The sequence below is a fragment of the Myzus persicae genome, unplaced genomic scaffold (genome assembly GCF_001856785.1).
Source record: "Myzus persicae strain clone G006 unplaced genomic scaffold, MPER_G0061.0, whole genome shotgun sequence".
Classification (NCBI taxonomy): Eukaryota; Metazoa; Arthropoda; class Insecta; order Hemiptera; family Aphididae; genus Myzus; species Myzus persicae.
This window is the reverse complement of record NW_019104226.1, coordinates 80785-104693: the sequence shown is the minus strand read 5'-3', so window position 1 is coordinate 104693 and position 23909 is coordinate 80785. Positions and strand designations below refer to the sequence as shown.

At 33.2% G+C, this 23909-nt stretch overlaps 2 protein-coding genes across 3 annotated transcripts in view; one reads left to right on the top strand and one right to left on the bottom strand.

Moving 5' to 3' along the window:
* The first annotated feature begins 4250 nt into the window (after positions 1-4250).
* Positions 4251-6201, top strand: LOC111040216. The gene has a single exon (XM_022324033.1). It carries the CDS (start codon positions 4364-4366, stop codon positions 5357-5359), a length of 996 nt encoding a protein of 331 aa, XP_022179725.1. The 5' UTR covers positions 4251-4363; the 3' UTR covers positions 5360-6201.
* Positions 6202-8053: 1852 nt separating this feature from the next.
* Positions 8054-23909, bottom strand: part of LOC111040213 (NADPH oxidase 5) — an 84715-nt gene continuing 68859 nt past the window's right edge. The window contains exons 4-19 of one of the 2 annotated variants that reach the window (XM_022324031.1): positions 17380-17480; positions 17053-17173; positions 15896-16046; positions 15143-15353; positions 12900-13126; positions 11131-11319; positions 10858-11051; positions 10455-10776; positions 10204-10378; positions 9954-10126; positions 9711-9846; positions 9399-9624; positions 9205-9321; positions 8918-9127; positions 8623-8826; positions 8054-8505 (exon numbers count right to left, since the gene is read on the bottom strand). In XM_022324031.1, the coding sequence (XP_022179723.1) occupies positions 8308-8505; positions 8623-8826; positions 8918-9127; positions 9205-9321; positions 9399-9624; positions 9711-9846; positions 9954-10126; positions 10204-10378; positions 10455-10776; positions 10858-11051; positions 11131-11319; positions 12900-13126; positions 15143-15353; positions 15896-16046; positions 17053-17173; positions 17380-17480 (2955 nt within the window). In that variant the 3' untranslated portion in view covers positions 8054-8307. The remainder of the gene's footprint in view (positions 8506-8622; positions 8827-8917; positions 9128-9204; positions 9322-9398; positions 9625-9710; positions 9847-9953; positions 10127-10203; positions 10379-10454; positions 10777-10857; positions 11052-11130; positions 11320-12899; positions 13127-15142; positions 15354-15895; positions 16047-17052; positions 17174-17379; positions 17481-23909) is intronic. The other variant, XM_022324030.1, reaches the window with a different exon arrangement.

Sequence of the window (23909 nt, the reverse complement as noted above, 5' to 3'; positions counted from 1 at the left end):
AAACAGAAGTCTTAAAAATATTATGATATTTCTACGGAATCATATGTGTTACAGAGTTAGCAAGATTTTAATAAAATATATCATGTACCTAAGACGTAAACATGTAATTGTAACAAGGATTTTTACCCCAAAACGCAGGTTTACCGCGACGGAAATGGAATTTGCAATATTATTAACTATTTAAAGACCTATCCAATATTCAATATATATAAATAGCTAATTCTAAAAGTGTTGCAAACATTCATTTATGGTCTAGAAACCTGTATATACCTACCCAAAAAAACTTCAAATAGAAAAACCTCCGGTCCAGAAATAGGTTTAGATTCGAAGACACCATATATAAGGGAGTCTGATATAGAGTAATGGTATAGTACCGTTAAATTCGAGCTGCGCCTTCAAAAGTATAACCTTCTAATATTATTGTCCTTAGAAAATGTTACGTTATTTAAACTCGTGTTTTGCTTAAATGTATTATTATTTCACTTAACAGTCACAATAAATCCATAAAAACTCACAATCAATCTACTGAGAGCCTGGATTGTTACGAGGCCTAGTGACCTTTAATCGGGACTCGTCTATATAATATAAAAATGTGTATAAATAAATACTTATGTTGGTTTTGTGAATAAAAAATGTGAAGATATAATATAAGAAATAAACTCTTCGTGGATTAAAAACCTTAAAAAATAATGACGATAAGTTCAAATATGAGCTGTTTAAAGTCTTCGCATAAAATCGCAAAAGGTAAGATGTGTTGATTTGTTAGCGAGCGCAGACATCGATAAAAAATGTTACAACAAAACACAGTGTCGCACGAAACATATGTGTAAACACGCGTGTACGACACTCACGACACCTATGCACGTAGGTCTATGTCGCACGGTTATCGTTACTACTGGCGTTGCCACTTAATCCCGAAGCGAAGAAGCGGAACTGAACACGCACGCTCTGCGAACCTCATATACAGAGTGAACTCAGTATAAACGGAGTAAATTAAGGGCTATGAAGGTCGAGTTGAACTTGGCCACTTTGGTAGTCACCGTTTTGGTGCTGTGGACGGCGCCCGTCCAGTCGTTCTCAGCCATCAACCGAAAACTCTTACTCGATGTGACTGCCAACGACAAGGTCTGGGCGAAACACCTGGACGTGGGCATCAAGTTGAATAAGAAAACTCTGTCCGCCGCTGCCCATAAAGTACTCGTGGGCCTGGGTGTGATTGATGCCATGTCGACGGGGGCGGTCGATTCAGCACAAGAACCAAATCAGGAACAGAAATCGGAACAGGAACAGGCCACGGGAGTCACTGGGGAGAAGGGCCAAGAACCAGAATCAAAGAACATGGTGGTGGCTAAGGCGCTGTACATCGTCGTTGACGTGGCATCCCACTACAGAAATCATGGCGTGGCCCTCGATTTCGCGTTGGACACGATCGCGTCGGCCATCAAGTGCAAAACGCTAATGTACATTCTGGTGCAGTTGCACGCCATCAAGGAGACCAACGACTTGCAGAACGATGCCATCTCCGTACAGCCGCAAGAAGTCTGGACTACACTGATCAACGTTCTAGACAAGATGGCCGTGCTCAAGAAGTCATTCGAGAGCGAGTTTCAGTTGTACCAGCGCTGGGAGGTGGTAGCCACTCAGGACAAGTCCTCTCAGCTGCCACCGGACTTCGAAATCTTCCAGAACCTCGTCGAGACGTCGCTGACCGAGTCGTGCGAGATGAACAATATCGATAAAATAAAGGAACACTTAAATCTCCACAACCCCGAAAAATGGGAATCGGTTGATAGGACGATGGCAATTTTCTCCGATTGCCAGAAATCATTAAAGGAAATGTTCGATGACATACCAATCAGCACCATGGACATTAAGGTCTGGGAAATTTTTCTCGACAAACCAAAATTTGAAGATCAGGTTGGATTACCTTTTAAAGTCACCATATGAAATAATTATTTCGACGTACCAAAGGTTTAGGTATTGTAGATATATTATTATTATAAACAAATTTAATAAAGAAAATAAATACAAATAATTCATATTCTGATTGATACAATTATTTTTATGAATTTTATTAGTATAAATAATGCATTCATGTAATAATCTACCCCGGTGTACCAGCTAAACATTTTTACTGATATTTCTGACAATCATCCAATACAAAACCTGCACATCGGCAAATACGGAAGACCGCACAGAACTTTTCGTTCCTGCATACATTTTGAGTTATTATTTATTCTTTAGTTAAGTATTTATATTGTTTACACTTTATAATAAGCATGATAATAGCTGACAATAAAAGAAATTAATAATTTTAAATTAGATTTTTTTTAAATATACTTATTATATATTATACCATTAAATAATAATATACTATTTCAAAAAAAGTTATAATATTATGAATATTTTTTTTTTTCATATAACTATTTTAGAGACCCTGGTATATTTCTGAACATTGTTCAAACTTTTCCCACAAATTTCCTGATACCTCTAATCCTAATCAGGAATTTGCATTAAAATCAGTTGTGTATTTTGAGTTTACGGACAACAAATATATAGAAGAATTATTTTATAAATAACTTATCTTATTAATTGTTTTAAGATATAATTTATTTATTCGAGGCCTTGAGCGCTAAATTGTGACGCATGCTTCTACTTCATCTGCCCGAGTAATTAATGGCAGCCATTTGTATACATAAAAAAAAAATACTTATTTACGATTTACAACTATAATCTGTAACCAATGACATCTACGCATTTATACTATTTATAAATGAAAACAAATTTCCAATGTCCATCATGTATCTCAAAACCGTTGATGCACAACTAAATCATTAGAGGAACCACTATTCCAAATTTCAAGTTTGTACGCTTTGTATTTTTTGCAATGTAGTGATCAGTGAGTGAGTGAGTGGTATTTAGCATTTTATATAAATAGATACAAGTATACGATTGGCATGTATCTTAACGTATTCGTATTTGTTAAAACATACCTTATATTCTAATTTTTAAGGATAATTATTATTTAGTTACCAAAAAAACTTTGTTTTTTTACAGTCAAACAGCGCCTTATTTACCTACACACCACACTTTCGAACTGAAGTCCATATTATGTCTACAAAGATGTCATAAAATTAATAAATGCCATTATTTTAAAATGAAATAAATATATTATAGAGTAGAGAGAAAGAGAAAGATATCGCAAAACATAGACGTGGTTATTTCATATTAGTTCGTCAGTAGCATATTATAATGGTTGAGTGGAGGGACAGGGGCATACACAAAAAACCCATATTAACTCAAACTATTTAGTTTTAAAATGTTGGATATGTTGGATGATTACATTTTAATAGTTTGTAATATGTCTTATTCTTGTACAATACCAGAGATTTTTTTTAAGGGTTATCATGTGATCTGTGTACTATATAAGTTTTTTTATGTATTCACTTTTCGATCTTAATTATTTTGAAAGATAAAAAGCATTTCTACTGGGATAATGTAAAGTTTTTTTGTTTATTATACAACATTCAATTTAATTTAAAGTATGTTTGGTATTGTTGGAATTTAGGTTTACGTTGATGTAGTTGTGCTTTTCAAATTTGTGTGGATTTAGTTCCACAAAATGTAAAATGTAGGTATGTATGTGTAGATACTTACATTCAAAATAAATTTTAAAATTTTAAAAAGCTAGATTAATAAATAAAATGTTAATGGTTCTTACACTAGTAAATTACACACAAGCAATATTAAAATAGCAATATAAGTTACAGACAAAATAATACTTTTTCACAAAAGCTATATTTTACTGCACATACATGTCATTGTTTAGAGCTCGAGCTCATAAAGCTATAAAGATGGCCTTAAAAAATAAGCAAATGTCATTATTTATCGATAAAATAAATAAAAAACAGTAAGAAAAATAATTGTAGAACATAGTCGTGGTTTCTCCTATTAGTTTCGTTACCATAGTGTGCTCGGAATAAAATGGGAGAGTATATAATATGTATATAATATGCTAAATCGCCAAATAATAGTTTTTAAATTTTGTTCTTCGTAAAATATTGATGCGAAAAAAATGATATGCTATCGAGCGCTGCTCGTTAAAGCTGTTTTTTCATTTGTTTACTGTGTAATAACAACACATTTTTTACAAGAAACAAATTGTCCTCTTTGTGAGTCATGAACACACGTAAGCAGGCACATGTGTGCACAGGTTTTGAAAAACAAGTTCAAGCCGAATACGCGAAGTCAACAAATGAAATTAAATCAAAGGCGGTGGAGTAGTGAGCTGTTAAGACGTGTTTCCATCAAGTCCGTTCGTTTGAATCACAACGTACCCTAAACACTGTCAACGACGACGACGATGCGCCGTTTACCGGTCCTCTGGTTGTCGCTGGCCCTGGCCGTACTTATCACCAACCGATGTGTAATCGCCCCAACGACCCGGTCGCAGCTGCAACAGATAATCGCTTTAATCCTATTTGAAGACAAGCTGTACGATGATTTGTTGTCAGAGAGGGTGATACTGGATGCAAAAACTGACTGTTTGCCACCACGGGTAGCAGAGGCGGTGGAGAATCTCAATAACGTCGACCCACTAGTGTCACTTCGTGCACTTATCCCACCCGATCAATACTATTCAGGCGATAACCTGGACCTGAGCCTGACCATTGTCAAGAAGTCACTTAAGTGCCTGATGTACAAGCGCGTGGCCTTCCACCTGGCGCTGATTATTGGGCTGATCCAAAACCCCGAAGGAGGGTCGCATGTTGAAATGCGGTTACGCGTATTCACGCACGCCATTCCCCTCTACATTAACATGTTGTCGTCTATTACCACAGATTTTGAAGATCTGTTGAACGTGTACCGCACGGTACACTCCATATTTTCGTCGCCGACCATGCCGGAAAATGCCGTCGAAAACTTGAAAAAACAGCTGACATCTCTGAACGACATCATCAAGTTGTCTTGCGTGGCCAACGAAATGAAACTGTACTGCACCAGTTTCAACCTGAAGAAATTGAAAAATTGCGTGGACCACATTACCGATGAAAATACAGTCAAAGACTTGGATGTCAATATTTCCGTCGATACGCTAATGGAAAATGAGAACGCCATACTGAATTTCTATGAAGAAATGGACTTGCTTAGAGGCATGGACATGGGCGCGTGGAAAGTATTCTTGTTAGTACCGGATTTACCATCAACATTCATAAGGACACCACTACCCAAGTTCAGGGACGAAATGGAAAAAATAATTTATACTAGAGAAATTGCTGTTGAAGAGGAAGAAAAGTTAGCAAAAAAACCATCCGGAGAATCGGATGGAGCGATACTAGTGAAAAGAGCACAAGGTTAGAAAACCTCAGCTGCAAGTGATACACAGGCTGCAGGATCGTCGGACGCATGAGAATAGAACTTTGGAATTCTCACGCCTTCGTTGAAGTTGTATTATCACTCAAATTTATTTATTTTTTTTTAATTTATCACAATAGGGTTATTTAAACCTTCTACAGGTATCATATATTTTATAAATTATCTTACTATCATATAAATAATAATGTTATACCATTAAAATATTGAGTAAATTACGTTTAAGTTGAAATTTATATTTAAATAATTTCGGTAGAGTAAATATTAATAAACCGATTAGTTAATAAATCATAGTCTTATACTTCAAATTCAATTGAATAATATACATTTTCATTAAAAAAAATGTGTAACAATTCATATTTAACCATGATGAAAAATAAAACTTTATTCGATCGAGATCACGAAATATGATTCGTTATAATAATACACTCGGTATCCACACACTTGCTAATTGCTATAATATGTAACCTCACTTTTTTTTACTCTTATTTTGTCAACAGTAAAAATTTTGTATTTTTGTAATAAATGTCATATAATCAGCTTTACGTTCTACATACAATAATATCATTGACTAAAATAATTATCTTTGGACAATTTCTTAAAGAAAACAAACTCACTCCTAAGGCCCGTCTCACATGGACGCGAATCATACTCGATGTACCGTACGCTCGCGTTTTTAGTTTACATTGGTTAAATTCATACTTGCCACTCTGACGACGGTGGCGCGTTTCTCTCACGGGTATAACGCTTATGAACTTAATCAATGTAAACTAAAAATGCGCCAGTATGATACGCGTATATGTGAAACGGGCCTAAGACATAAAAAAAGTGAACCAACTACTACGACTCGACGCTCTGACAAGTTTATTAAAGAAACTAGTGCCGAAAATCTGACTTACTGCAACTGGAACATTTAACCATTTTATTGAATATTTTCAAACATAATTATTGTCATATTGTCCATCCTTCAAAGCCCCTTCAGATGCTTCAACTGACTCTACAATTCCCTATCCCCAAGACACTTCCCACTAAACCAATATCAATCAACACTTATTTTGTATATTTAGAAAATAAAAATTATCGATTTGGTCCAACATTCATAAACAACCCACCACTTACCCAACCCAAAAAAACTAACACTATTGAGATCGGATTTAGAATTTACGTGTAACGTTGCCAAATCATTTGATTACCTATTTGATTATGCGACGACTTAGCACGTTGCATTTTTTTAAACTCCAAACTCTAGTATGACGAAAAATAAAAAAAACCATAATATGTATTGTGAAAATAAGTTGAAATAAATGTACATATAAATTAATTAAATGTGTGACAAAAATATTCAGTCATAGTTATAAATTGAAATTGTCATTATTTTATAAAATTTTAGCTTTATAAATAATGGGTTAAAAAATAAATTAAATATGCCGAAAAGTATTCCATGTATTCTTTTTTTATATATCATTAAGTTATACACAATTATACACGAGACAACTTACTTTATTTTGAAATATCAAAATATTTTTGTTTTTATATCATTAATTACTATCTTATTTAATGTTAAAAGTAAGTACTTATGGAGTCATAATATTACATATTAAAATATGAGCGTTTGATATAAGATTATAAAGACAGTTTTTTTTTATTATTATTATTCAGCTGCATAGACTATTGGGATTCACAAAAATTATATTTACAATTGAATGTCGAAAATTGATATACCTAAGTGATGTGGAGATATTGTATTATGTTCTGAGATATTGGCTTCTTTCCTTTACTCACTTATTAAATCATCGTAAATTTGTCGAAGGTATAAAATGATTTATACCTAGTATATTATGTATTTTTATTATAATTTAAAATACGTGAACAACAGGTTCCTCCATTGTACCCATTGGGCTATATATCTGCATATCTTTGATAATGACGAAGTAACTAAGTCAAAAACGTCTACGACTATCTGCTGATGTTGAAATAGGAGTATAGGACGTAATAACATTGAATATTTTAAATAGAAGTATTTAAATTCAATGATAATTTTAAATGTCCCACGACAATCAGTTTATTTCGTTTTCTTCGAGTCATGAAGTTCATATGCGGTATGAATCATACCTATGTATCTATATGCAATTTTGACATTATTTTATCTTCCGCGTTGAACAATACAAATAAGTAAGTCACGTATACACAGCGCACTACACAGCCGAGTGCGTCATACGACTCAATAATATTGTTATGTTTATTGTGCGAGGCGGCTCGTTGTTCGACGTTCGCTAAACAAATATTAAGTACACATAAGTATTGTGTATAATATCTTATGTCGGTTAACGCAAGTTTTTTTTTAATCGATGAAATTGAATTTTAAAAATCAAAAACAACAGTTTCCTAATTTTTACCGGCATTTTTTAAGTGACAACCTTAAATTTGTAATATTTCATAAATTTCGACAGTACCCTCGTTTTAAAAATAATTACCAACATGAATGCATATAATATTGTAGATTAAGTTCATGTTTAAAATGATTGAATATATTATATTTACACTTAGAATTTAAACAATAATAATAATAATAATAATAATAATAATACACAAATAATTCCATTCGTTATTACAATTTATATAAATATAATATGTGTGTATATATATATATTATATATATATTATTATAATATACTTTATAAAATTCAGACAGAAAAATTCTTACTTTTATTAAAATACTAAAAATAAATTATCAAAAAAAATTAATGGTATCGTTGTTATTTTATAAAATACTTGATTGCGATATGGTAAATTGGTAACATTTTTACAGTCTTCTCTTTGACAAAATGGTAACATTCACGTCTTAAACGCACAAAATATGCATATACAAGTTTTGTATGTTGCTTTAATAATATAACAAAGAGATAAAAGCTTGGACTACGCGTATTTATAATTCTAAAAAACTTCCTTTCGAAAATCAAATCCAAATTGATCGCATTTAACTCTAAGAAGTCTACCGAGTTGTGGCGGACCGCAATAAAATACTGTGATTTTTCCTTTCTTTTGGTCTAATAATTGCTTGAACACTTTATCCCAGTTTGGCCTGCCCGCGTTGGTTCTGGTCTTCAAACCTGTGATAAAATCTCGTTTTTCCTAAAAATCAATCGATATATTATATTTATTTAATGTTTATAGCAATTTATTATTATTTATTTTTATTGTAATTATTATTGAATGAATCGATTACAATATGTTATTATTGATTCTCACCTTTTCGTGCAACAAATCCAAAGCTAGTTGGAGTCCAACGGCTTTCATATCGGTTTTTTGCAAGGCCGAAGTTATATACATGTGCATCTCTAGGAACCTCTCCATAGCGCCGCCGAGCTCAGCCTGTTCGATTTCTAGTTGTGACAGTAAATTCACGAACCACTCAAACGATCTTTGATCACGATTAATCCAAAAGAAATCAACCTACACGCAACGTGAAAATAACAGCATAATATTTTACCTACTGAACACAATAATATATTGTGCGTAATAATCTAGATCTATTTCGTCTCACTTTTCTGAGATGCATCACCGTGGGAGGTATTTCACTCGCCCACGTGTATTTACACTTTGGACACGTGTGCCGGGCTTTCCAGTAACGGTGCATGATTGATTGCAATATGGAAGCGAACGGTGTGACACCAATGCCCGTGGCTATCATCACGGCGTGCTGTGCTCGGAATATGTGACTGGACGGTGCACCGTACGGCCCAACGAGATAGATCTAACGATTTAAAAAGAAAGAAAAGAATGTTATTTGATATACCGCGAAAGCCAATTTTCGGCTGACATTAAACTCACTTCCAGCGGTTTGCCGACAGGGTAATTTATGGGCGACTGACTACTGTTGTCTTCTTTAGATCTTTCCTTTGACTTGTTTTCGTTGGTCACAAACTCCATGCTGCCCATATTGGACGACTGAAACAATTTGAATAACGTTTAGAACTATGTTAATCGGTCAAAAACCCACCCACAAATAGTAATGGACTGCTAACCGTTTCTATTGTGATACTATACGACGAAACTTTGGTCTCGCAATTTTCTAAGCTCGGAGTTTTGAAAGCTATGATGGTCGGCTTGTGTCTCATGTAACGAAAACTTTGAGCCAACGACTTATTTTGGGGGCTTAAATATGCCAAACCTAGAGATTGAAGTCTTGCTCTCTTCATTTGACATTCGTCGAAACTCTTCTCGGATTCAGATCGCATGTAAGTTCGTAAACTGAAAATTAACAATCATATTTAAATTTAGTTTTGATTTTATTAAAATGTATATCATTGAGAAAATACAAAATATTTAGCACATACGCTAATAGACGTTCTCTCTTTTTAATACGATTTTCCATATCAGGCATAGACAATGATTTCGACAGTGGAGCCTTGTTGATCAAAACAAGTTTGTGGAGATTGGTATTTTGAGCTTTTTTCACTGATTTTCTCGCTTCTAATAATTCATGAATTAATATTTGAAAGTAATTTCGTATTCGTTTAATTATGTATATTAATTAATAAATTACATTAATCAAGAAACACTATAGCATTTAATATTACCCATTGGAATTTTTGAGTTACCAGAAGTGCCATCGCTTTCCGAACCTCTAATTTGAAAGTCTTCTGGCAAACTGCTAAAACTCTGATTAGTATAGCTAAAATCACCGCCTTTCTTGTATTTTCCTTTGGCAGAATCCTCCACAGTTCTTCCTGAAAATGTTCTCTGAAGAGACCTGTGTCATTTTTATGTATAATATCGTAATTAATTTAAGAGTATAAGTTAGTTTATTTTAAATAGCGTTAAACACACGTTTGTAGTTTTTTAATTTTTGAAGATTCTATAGTATCTACAGAGGAAGTTTTGCTATTAACGGAACCAGGCAGTTCTTCGTTAAGTAAATGTAACTTTTGCTGTTCTTCTTCGAAATATGAATACAATCGATTTGTCCATTCTCCGACTCCACGGATATGCAACCACATATAATCTGTACAAAAATAATTGTTTACTTCGATACTTTCAAAATGCAGGCATGAAAATTGTATTTTAATATAAACATTTACCTTCTTGTTCAGGAGCACTACTTATAGTAAATGGATGCCATTCATACTTGGCGATTGCCGGTATATTCACAAAAACATAGTCACCGGGGTGGAAATCAAAATGTGGTGGTCTTTTTATTACCAAATGCGTGACTTTAGACGGTAAAAGTAGACCAGAACTAATGTACGTTTTTCCGTGTTCGGAACGCATCAATGAGAAACGGTAAAAACGTTCACACAAGTACAATAATCCGGGAATGATCAACCATTTCCAAAAGTTTGGACAATGAAGAATCAAAAGTAAGTAAAAAGGCACGTACAGTAAATGAGTCCAATAAAATATCTGAAAATTAACAGTAAATCTAATTGTGAAAATATGATAATCTAGGAAAATAAACCATAATCCGGTTTTAACTATACTAACCTCGAAGCATCCTCCTCGGCGAACGAATGGCTGTGAACAAATGAACATCACGAACAGGATAACGATTAGCAATACACCCGTGGGATTAGCAAATCCAGAAATGAGTCCGAAAAGTCCCGGGTCGGTGGTAAACAGCCATTCTGACACTGTGAATCCTTCGTAATTTAAATTTGGATCATATATTATGACGGTACCTATAGTAAGTATAAATAATTAGAACAGTTGTAACGAAATGGCACAAAATTAATAAACGGTGTAAAGTGAAGAACTTACTGAAATTTAGTAGATGCATAAATGTGTGAAGTATACTATAACCAAATATGAAAAAACCCGTGATCTTATGAAAATATATGTGTTGATCCAAGGGCAAAAACAATGAGAATCCACGGGTTCTGAGGAACGTAATACAATGCCTTAACATGAGAACCAACACAAAAGTACAATTGAAGTTCAAACACTGGCCTGCAAATCAATATAAAATAACAAAATAGATTCATGTAACTTCATACTACCTAAATTATAATAAATGCATAAAATGTTATGCAAAACAACGATATAAAGCTGGTTCGGTTTACTTTGCAATAAAAAATATAAACGAAGAAAAATATATTCATTGTATTTCACAGTAGAGACTAAATATAAAAGTCATTCAACCCGCTTTAGTTTAAAAATAAAAATACTTTGATCTCATTTTTTTTTCAATTATTACTTTTCACTGTCGGTGTTTTGAACTAGCACCTACCATAGTTGGATAGCTCGAAAGAATTAAATAAAAAATCTTAAGGGGATTTAACTGTGACAATTTTTAAGGAATTCAATGTAGTTAATAATACATTCAAATTTTTCCAACTCAATTTGTGAACATGTGAGTAGTAAGTTCGTGATCATTAGTGTGTGTGATTGCAGCGTAATTTAAATGACAGAGCCCTTCACCGCACGTGCATGTATATGTCAATAATAAGCTACAAAAATATTTATAATTGTCTTTATATATTATTTCCTATATATTTTTTTTTGCTAATTATGCCTTTTCAGGAGTTATTTTCCATTACTAGGCCAGGTTTTACGATTGACTTGAGATGCACTTTAAACTTTTATAGAAAACACAGAAAGTGTTGAATCCCTTTAAAAGGACGCCACACCATCGTGTTGTTGCCTCTGTCTAACGAACGAACAACATGGTAAATGGTACGCTCACAATATACTAGTTTACTCTGTTAATCATACAATTAAGATTGACTTCACCTGTATACAATCAATAAGGGAAGAACATCATCCAAGTCGTCTCAAAGTATTCCATTGATATTTTAATTACGGAGCAATTTATGAGTATTTTAAAACTGTATATTTTTTTTAAATTTTAAAATAATCATAACTTGTTTTAAAATTAAAATATTATAAAAAAATCTGCATCTCACCTTTATACATATATTTTATTATTATTGATAATAACTGCCTCGGCGACTGAAGCCAATGGCTACAATAAATTTTACATAATTATTACTCTAGGAATAAATTGTTACACTAAGTAGAAACTTATAACTATATAGTATAGAAAAAAAGAATACATATGAAATTAATATAGTGATACATTATACATTTTACTTTAATATTTTATAAACCGTTGATAAGTGAACTCTAATCTCAAAAAACCTATCTAGTAAAATGGTCTATTATGGTCGTAAAATTTGGCATGTTGTACACTTGTACCCATAGGTACGTTTTCAAGACAGAAGATACGCAATGCACGGTTGTACCCCACACCCGCTCATTACGTAAGTTCTCCGCCCACCGCTCCACGGCCATTAGTATTGGGCATTGGCTAACATTATTTTACTCGTATTATTACTATTTCTTACTCAAAATCTACAAAAGGCGGTCCTCAACACAAATAAAGTCTATAATAGTGCACATATAATATTAAAACGTATTGTATTATAATCATAAGCTATGCCTGTGCGCAGCTGTTCACGGATAATAAATTATAAAACATGACGACACGATTAAGACGCATTAATAGTAAACCGTGTAGGATGACTTACCACAGGCTCTAGCGAGAATCGTATAGATATTGGAATTGCGATATTGATAGATCCTGGTACCGAACAGCAACGTGTTGACGAGTACATAGACGGCCAGGAATATCAGATAGACGTAGTTGTTGCGCATGTACGGCAACGTCAGCTGGTACGGTCGCAAGGCAGTGATTTTTCCCCAGACCGAGGCTGGCGGCTGTTTTGGCTTTGGCGGTACTAACCAGCGGTCTATGCTGAAAAACAGTAGTGTAGTTTTATCAACAAGTGTTTCGGCAATATTTATAAATATATAATATATTCATCACTCGTGATGTCTGTCGATGGGGTCGTACTGAAGAGTAGTATACTGCAGAGTCGTATAGACCGAAGAGCTCAAAATATAATATAATAATAAATAATAATATTGTATTTTGTACCTGCAGTGCCGTTAATCTCCAGCAAAATTATACAATGAAAGTTGGGGAAGGGTCTTCATTTCAACTACTTAAGATCAATACTAACCAACAACAATGACGTATAATATTAGAGATTTTTATGAGAGTTAAAAAAGGTTATAATTTTTACTATGATTGACAAAACTATTAAGTTCAAAAGTTGTATCAAAAAATCTAAAAGCTCAGATATATATATGGCATTGCTACGCCTAGTGATATTATGGGGATCAGAACCATGGCCACTCAGAAAAAAACAGAAAAATAAGGTTAGGCGCCTTTGAAACGAAAAATTCTGATAAGGATTTTCGGACCATACAAGAATAATCAGACCAGTGAATGTAGAAAAAGACATAATCAAGAACTTCTAGACCTTTTTCAACACCCTTGCATTACAAAAGAAGTCTATTTCAGAAGACTGAAATGGGCATGGAGACCCTACATTGGTCGTGGAACACAAAGTCAAAAAATGGCAGGTTTGAGGTAATTTGAAAAAAAAAAAATGTATTATTATGTTTGTCTTTCAATGTCCATAATAATTTCATCTGCGATGAAAATACATTTAAAAAGTTATTGTGTTCTGTCTAATGTCTAACTGCATAATATTAAAGTATATTTTGTTGAAAATAAATAACGCAATTTGGCATATGTAGGAGCATACCACCTAATACCTATTACCCTAATAGTTCGCAAATTGTATAACCATGGAATTTTTTTCAACCCGATACATGGCGGACGATCCTCAATTATTTTACATTAATTGTTTATTTCATATTTAGTTTCTAATGATCGAATATACAAATCTGTAGTATTTGGCAGAAGTTTCATAATTTTAAAATCAAGTTTTTATGAAGGTATTTAGGTACTTAAATAAGGTATTTTTTTTTAAGAACTATTTGTATTATAATAACATACATTCTTGAAAATAAAAAATGCATTAAACTTCTTGAAGATAATTTTTTCTCGATATTTTTAATAATAGGTCATCATACCCATATCTAAATTTTAAGTTTGAACCGTGTAGTTAAAATAAGTGAATTACGGACAGCTGCAATTTTACCATAATAATAATCTACGTAGTATTTTATAGGTATAGGTAGGTATCTCAATTAATGTGTAATACAGAAACAACCAATTTTCAGTAGCGCCCTTGAGGCGAAAAATAATTAAATATTTACAACTAATATACTCGTACATATTAAGTAAATTACAATATTTAAAAAAAAAACAGAGAAATTTTCCCCAACCAATGAAATAAAATGCGATTCTGGTTTTAAAAAAAATTTAAAAATTAATCGGTTTCTTTTCAGCTAACGTTTATTTGGCTTTTCCATAAAAAAAATACATAATAGCTATACCAAATTGAAAACGTTCATTCGTGATGGATTTTATTTTTTTTTGCACGTTTCGTAAATGAAAACAACACTAATTCATATTATTTTACTTATCGTTCACGATAGCCTTCGACTTGGACGTAATATTATAACAACTTGCTTGAGCACTAAAACACGGCTTTTATATTTTACCAGACGGGCTGATCTATAGGCTGAAAATATATTAACAATCTATTACAGACGCCTATAATTCTAGCTGTACAGTGTTATCGCATGGAATGATATTATTATTATGACGTGCATTTCGATGAAAAAACACTTTTTATTTCAACGAGTGATAAAAATATCAAACATACATAAATATATTACATAAATATTGTAAAAAAAAAATTTAAAAATGATTATATAACGATACAATATCGGACGTGTGGATTATATAGGTATGCCTACTCCTTATCAAAATACAAACGACGGTTTATGTTACCTTATCGACAGATTTTCCAATAGTCCGTTGTGTTTTTGTAATTGATTCTTGAGAGCTTCGTACGTAATGGCACCTCTCGACTCGCTGTCGGCGTCTTCGAACAACGCCATCGTCAGGTCTTCCACTTGATCTTCCGAAAACTGCATTCCGTTTTCCTCCATACAAGCACGCATCACATGCTGCAATTCCCGGTGCTGTATAAGACCGTCGCCTAAACAACAAATATTACCGAAATGATTTGTGGTTATCATTTTTTTTCATCCCTCCTGCAAGTTCCGAGGACGAATTTCAATTGTTCGAGCAAATGATTTTTTTACTTTATACTTTTTTTTTTGGTCTTAATAAAATTATAAAGACTAATATAATTGTAATTTCCCGGTTTGTTGAAAACGAAGTACACATTTTTTTTTTTCGTATTCAAATCATCGGTAATTTAGTATTGACCATACGTCATAATGAAATTAGAAATAATTAACAGATTATAGTATTTAAATTGCGGAAGAATACGACAAATGTCATGACTATTTTTTCTTTTGATATTAGAATACATTTTTGGCGAGATTAAACTTGAGAATCAAATAAAGAAAACACTATTTTATGAGTATTGTTATTAACTAATCATAGTTCAGATAAAAATTACGTGAAGTAACTGTAATATCAAAGTTGAAATAGTTCACAGTTAAGATATTTTTAGTTTAATTATTCTTATACAATATATTATAATAATTAAATGCAAGAACATAATTAACATACCATCCAAATCGTATACTTTAAACAGAAATCGAATTTTGTCATCTGGAGTTTGTCCTGCAAATTGGTGCATTGAATCAATGAACTCGTGTAAAGATATTGACCCAGAGTTATCTTTGTCAAATATTTGAAATACACGTTCAGTGAAGAATGGCTAAAATTGTTTCAAATAATTATATTTACAAATTGCAACATTTGTTACATAGGTATGTATTAATTTTCTTTAACCTACATAAATGCATTTTATGTTATTTATAGATATTAACAAATATTAAAATTACACTTTAGTACAATAAGCTACCTAATAACTCCATTATGTAGGTACATGTTTTATATTTTCAATTTTCTAAATCCCAATCATAGTTCGTTAGGCATTATTTACAGGGTATCGCAGTATTAGATAGTGATAATTCATAGTTAACAGTTTTATTAAACTAATACTCATTTTCTCGAGTCGGTGAAATTACACTCTGCGGTGCATTTATATTTGCTCAACTTCAAGGCGTTTGTAAAATTGCCGCTCTAAATTACAATGATAATAATACCTAATAACTTAAAAAACCACTTCCTGCGCAAATCCCACAGGTGAAATAATATTATACCAGTGTAATGGCGAGGATTACAAATAATAATAATAATATGGACCGTCTGTACCTATATATACTGGCAAATATTTCGATCTTAAAGTTGAAGGCGGTTAAATATTTGACGCTCCGGGCCAGAGTCTATAACCGCGCTTCTGTCTATAAATACAAATATTAAAACATATACGCCCATGATTATATGTTTACTTAATATTTGTGTGTGGAATAAAATTAGATGCACCAAATTTACATGGCTATAGAATATATTATATGAGTAGAACACCTCATACTTAATAGTAGGCAACAGGTATACTGCTGTAGTATAGTTGTATTATAAATTATTATACATAAATCAAATAATAATAAATCAAGTCGTGTAGCACTCTAATAATATTATGCCTATTGTAATGCATAGGAAGGCACTTTTCGTTGTTTTTTTTTTTTAGACGGTTCCCGTTAAGCCCGTGGAGTGCCCCTTATATCGAAATGGTGAGATTCTTCGGTGGCGTATTCAGAGTTTTTGAAAGGGGGTAAGAGGATATGAATAATATAATCGATAGAACGGTGTGTACTTACGTTTTTGGTGATTAAAATTTTATTGAAATCGTCCCGTTTAATTTCCATTTCATTCCCGACAGTTTGTCTAAATAACTGTTCCAGCCACATCAGGTTCTCGCTGTCAAATCCCGATTTCACTCTAAACAGTTAGACGTCAGTGGTTAATTTATTGAATACGTTTTCCAAACCAAATATCAAGACAGAAAATAAACTAACTGTTTTTATAAAAATTATTTACAAAAATACAAATTCATAATCATGTAATCACTGTTTTTTCCGAATGTGCTTTTTTTACGGTCGTCTTATATTTGGTATTTTAGCAATTATTGAATTATAAATTATTACCTGCAAGAGTATGTAATCGTAGTTATTAAATCCATGGCCTGTGATGGCGTGATGATTCCGTCTGAATCCTTGTCAATAAGTCGAAATACTTTTTCGACGATCTAATTTGAAAAAATTAATAATATAATATCAATATTGTATAAAAATAATTCACACTACTCCAATTTCTACATTTTTTTCCAATAAATAACAAATTAATGCAATAAAGGTTGACTTCAGTGAACACATTGGTTATACGATTCTTAATCATTCCGACGAATTGAGTGCATTTCACTCAGCGCACTGTTGTACGAGTCTGTACCACATTAATACCGTCACAATAATAATATGAATACAGCTGATTAAAATAATAATAATAATAATGTTAACAGTCGCGATAATGTCCAAAAATAAACTCTGATAATGGATATTTCCAGCTATCAGCGTTCTCATGACGAAGTCGACATGTATACATAGGATTTTTTGTAAGCTCGTTATATTATTGTTATTATTATTTTTATCAAATTTCATCGGCTGTAAAATGATACGTAGCAGTTCAATACTAGTGGAACGGAAGAAACTATAATAATATAGATCTATTTCTCAGGGTCATAAAAAAAAACACCAAGCTTACGAATTTAAACGGTTTCGTGTAGGTATTTAAAAGAAAGTCGTCACAATAATTTTTTACAACTAAATTATATTTTCTCTGCTGTATTAAATTATTATTATTATTATTATTATTATTATTGTACGGATTTATAGTTTATTTTCAGTTATCTTCAGTATTATACAACACAGGTACATACTTTATATTTTATGGCATATACCCACACAGTTTGTATGGAATAAAAATATATTATAATAACATAATAACTTATCATAATAAATCATACCTAATTCATAAGCATTTAAGATTAATAAAATTAACGACGTAAATAAAATAATTTTATGGTACCTGTATAATGACTAATGAACCTTCTAAATACAATTCATATAATAATTATGACTGTAAAACGTTTCTATAATACCGTATCGTAGGTACAAATTATTTTAGACAGAATTAAAGGTAATAATAATAATATTATGGCATAATATTAACACTATTTAAAGTGAAAATTTATAAAAGTAGAGTTTCAAACACAATGTAGGGCATTCTCTACAAGTCCAGACAAACCTAAATCTGACTTTTATTAGACAAATAATTAAAAAACCAAAATCCATAATGACTATAATTTTTGTTCAGCAAACACGACAAAACGTATTTTGACAGAGCACAACTAGGCAGGTAAGATGATGTTGTCATCATTAGCCGCTCGTTGCTCACTGAAGACTGAACGCTTAACGACGTATCTATATAATACAATTCTTCTTAAACATAGTACTTATCTACTGATTACGTAATTTTTACCGTTTTACTGCCAGAAGGAACGAATCATTATTTTTCGCCCGGATACGTATCCGGTTTGCGGCGATTAAAGTAAAATATTTTAAATATAATGCGTAGATGTTGTATTTTTTTTACATCTATCAGATAGGCATACGTCTCATGTGGTCTTATGCGTGTTACTAGCGCCGGATAGTAATTAGTAAAGGTTTAACCCACCTAGTCTTAGGATTTCTAACGTTACAACTTCAGTTATTGATCGGTTGAATAATTCGATTCAATTATTATATTTTCTACTGATGTTTGTACTAATTTCTCATTATCAAATAAAAAAAACTCATGACCGGCCTATATTATGAGCGGCACACCGAGATTTTCTCTGTAGCTCGAGGGCCCAAACTAGATCTGCAACGTTTCCCATATTATATTTTTGCGATTTACTTTTTCTACACGAAAATGTACGAATTACATCACATCATACTATCCTTTTTTCGTCGCACGAGAAATTTATATACATATAAGGTGGGCTTGAAATCTATTTTAAATATCGATAAAAATGGTCAACAATTATCTAAGAAATCAAAATCCAATATTTATTATAATGACATTCAACATTTATACCTATTGAAATCTAAAAAAAATGTAAATCGATGATTTATAAAAGAATAAAAATCGTTTTATAATTTGTATAATAATATACTAGTACAAATCGATTTAAAGTTTAAAAATCATCAATAGCTGATAGGTCTATAACGTGGTTACCTACTACATTTAGGTAATAATAATACATAACTAATATTTCGTTGTATTAGGCCTGTTACGCAACGGTCGAAACGACGGCGGATTTCTCATAATTATAAATTAAAAATTAAAAACGCAAGAAAGGGACATAAATTATTTAAATCGAATAAAAAAATCAAAATCGAATTACAAAACATAATAAAATTAAATATCGTGCGAAAATATAAAAACCATGAGATTATAAAATCGATATATTATTGTAAAGTTAAACCAGAAGAAAACAAACATCGATGACTGTCGAGTGAAATTGAAATTAAAATCAAAATTTTTCATTTTTATTACATGTCCTGTTATAGTATACCCTTTTCGCCTGCCTTCCCCTCACGTCCTTCTCGTTGATGGCCTACCGCCATGATGCGTAAAAAATACATATAAAACGTTAACACACAGATATTTTTGACGTATATAGGCATGTCGAACGCTTTGAGAACTCAACAAAAACGCGTTCACACGGATATCGCGATCATAAACCCACAAGAAAACTATACCTGAATGAATTTGAAAGTTAATACCCGCCAAAGCCGCCCGGCGCATAAAACACAATAATATTTTCAAGGACGTAATCGTTACGGAGTTACACATTTTTGGGGATTAAAAATCACAACGAGTTTCTTTTTCAGGCGTTCAGTTTTGAAATGTATTAATAACAATACTCTTATAGTATTAAATTAAACAAATTTTAGGACGCCAGAGAAAATAGTGTTAAATGTGATAATACCATAAATTATTGCATTCGATCTGATGCCTCAAACCGCAATAAAAACTTTTTTTCCTTGAAAGTATTTTGATTTCACAATCACTTTCCAATAATATTTAACATCTATCTACGTGAAATACTTATTTTTATGTACCTACCTGGGCCGTATGCCCTCATGCATGTGCGACTGCGTGAATAATACAAAAATAACAAATCAGTGACAGTTGGAAAGACATTCTGTCTCCGAATATTCCATCTACAAAAACAAAGTTGACGTATTTTCGAAGTAAAAAAAAGAAAGCATTTTGATAGTGTCAATATTGTTATCATTATATATCCGTTGAGCTGTCGCGTAATAATAACATTGTGTGTTCAATTTAATATTTATTTTACCAGATATTATCATTGTCGTGAACACGATGATACTTTTTACACAAAACCATGATTATACTCATCACTGACGACCAAAACTGGTAAAATATTGAAAAAATAATTTTAAAAAAACATAATCGTCAGCCCTTATTTATCGGTACCTGTCCGATGTCAGTTGGTAACTGCTTCCGGAACGTTGCGCGTCATTCGAACCATTACAATACGTCACGCCAACTAGACATTTTTTCGCGAGCATTTAATTGCAACGCCGGACTATTCTTAAAATTCGCGAAACTACTATTTTTTACGAGCGCGTCTAATACGTTCGAACGATTTAATCGCCGATTACCGGCGAAATATTATCGTATGCGAGGTAAGTCCCCGAACAACAGTTTACATTTGCATAATATTATGTGCGAATTATAATAAATACGTAGTACTGCAGCGGCGGCGGCGGCGGCGGCGGCCGTATACCAATGTATTATTGTCATTATTATAGTGTTATTATCGCGGTGCTTGCTAAAGGTATAGTAATGGTTGTTGTAGGTAGTAGGTACCTACCATCATGCCGACCATGACAGTGCCCCGAACAATTATTGTTATTGTTTATTAAATGAGAAGTTATTGCGAGATAAATATCTATAAAAATGTTACGCGCACTTCGACTAGCACTGCTGCAGAGAAAACTATCATTTTGTTCGTACCATAAATCGTGAGTTTTGTAACGAAAGTCGTTCACGGCACACACGAAAAACGCTGTATCGAAATCGAATACAAATTATAACGTCTCGGCCGCTCGAATAGTAAATTAATAATATTATTATAATATCGTAGTGGATATACACCGTGTTATTATCGAATCCCATAGACCACGCGACCAGACCCCGCTGTTGTATTACCGAGGGTGCTGAAATTTCACTCATAATAATATCGCAGCCGTACGAACTGCACACACCCGCGGCGGCTACCAAACGCCTTCTTAACACCTACCCACCCATACGTTATTATTATTATTATTTAATACATCCGTTTTCGACTCGCCGCGAAACACGGCACGGATTTCGCGTTTTTTTTTTTTTGTTTTGTTTTTTCATCGCTCGGGTAGTCGGGTCAAACGGTATTATTATCGTCATTATTATTATTATTTTACACGAGCCAGACAGATCATGTCACTCGCGAGCATTATTATTATCATCATCGTCATCGTCGTCATCGCCGCTATACAGCAGAGGGCACTGTCTACAACAACAACTATTACTGTACCTGTTGCTGCTGCATAAAGATAATTTTCTTTTTCTCTGAGCTATTTCTATGTGTATAATAATATGCAATATAGTTTCAGAATCACAGTTCGCGATGTCGTCGTATGTCGTCGTTCTGGTAAGCATAATAATAACACACAAGGCTGGGCATTAACGAGTTAAAAAGTTAAGTTACTCTTAACGAGGTTACACAACGAGTTCCTTTTTTTTTTTTTTAAAGATGTTTTTTTAATTCTACTAGTTATTTATTTTTTCCATGACGCATGTAGTCTAAGTTGCTTGATCAGTATTAATTGATTTTACTGTCATGCTAAGTTTTTTTTTCTCGCGGCATAAACCCCATAGACGATTTGAATTCGTTTGGAAATGATTTTTTCGATAAAACTTTAACGAAAAAATATAAAAATTGAATCTGATACAGACATTATTTATAATATTTTATCATGTATTAGAGTTGCTAAAGTCTAAATTGTAGACTTTCGGAGTGGGGAATGTAATATTTCTGGATGCAAATAGGGATTACAATTATGTGTAGGTATTTAAATACACATCGGTATCATTCAAATTTCAATAGAAAATTATAAATAATCTTATCCAAAATCTCACAACAAATTAACTAACCAAAAATTAACCTACATAATTTTATAAGAAATAAAATCTAGCTATGGAGGTTGTATCAGTGGATGGCCTTCTAATTCTGTTATTATTTTTTTTTTTGACAATTACTCTAGTATGGGTATTATGTAGATACGTATTACATATTATGTTAGCCAAAAATATTTCTGTTTTTGTGTAAATCTAATGTTATATACGTTTATCAAATTTCCTTACTGTATTTTAGCATGAATTATTTTTTCAGCTGATTTTAAACTAATTCAAGTTACTTTTCTTTTTTAATTTAACTGTTAAAAGTAACTAGTTACAAAAAAGAAAAGTCATATCTTAGAAGTTCAAAAATCAGTTTTACTTGCTCGGTCATCTCAATAATATATTGCAACAATATATTTTTTTAATAACACGATTATGTTCGTATTATTATGATGGTAAACGAAACATCATCGACGCAGGGCCTGTTGTCGACGTTATCAGTGACTGCTATCATCGGCCGACTGGAGCCGATACGTTACAGTGGCGGCAATTATAGTGGCCAGCTGTATACGACTACAACGACCACTGTCGGAGGCATAATCTCATCTCTGGAGAATAGTTCGTCGTCGCTGGGCAGAGGGGTGATGGTAGTGGCGGTCCACTGGTCGGGAAGTGGCGGCGGACCTAGCGAAAGTGGCAGTGCCGCCGACGGCGAAGTACCGTACGGGTTCCTGAGGACCCTGCAGGCCCGCTACGAGCAGCCAGTGTACGCGGTCGATCTGGACCGTCTGCTGTCCGACGGCCGTCCGCGCGACAGCACCGACGGCGGAGACGGAGCTCTCCCGGAGCCCTGCCGACGTCCCGTCGACCGCGGTCTAGGGTCCCTGTTACCACTGCGGTCCCGGTACGTGGTCCTGTTCCGCGGTATCGCGCCGCCGGCATGGGACCCGGACCCGTTCGTCGAACTGGCCCACCTCGACTACACGTTTTGGGACGTGGACGTGTACTACCTGATCGTGGTCCTCAACGGTTTCGACCCTGCCGTCCGACGGATGGTGTACGGCGTGTGGCGCGACCTCTCCATATACAAGTACGGTGGTTTCACTGATTTATTATATTTTTAATCAAACGATTGATTTTCCCCCAGAGCGAGCGTTTCAATAAAGGCACGGTCCCGAGTTTGCTAAAAAAGGGTTGACCTCACCGAAAGTAAAAATGTTTAATTCGGACGAGTATAGATCCTATGTTAGTGCGACCAAGAGCAACATACTCGTTTACTGTCAAAACTAAAATCAAAATAATATTTAGATAATGACAACTCCTAGAGCCCAACCGATAATAAAATCAAAATATTATAATTTATAGGTCAAAAAGAAGAATGCATTGAGTAAAATTGCGTTGTCTTAAAAAAAAAATTATACAATAACTTTATGAATATTGTATC

Coding starts and splice junctions, on each gene's coding strand:
- LOC111040216 (XM_022324033.1), top strand. CDS start 4,364: ATGCGCCGTTTACCGGTCCTCTGGTTGTCGCTGGCCCTGGCCGTACTT.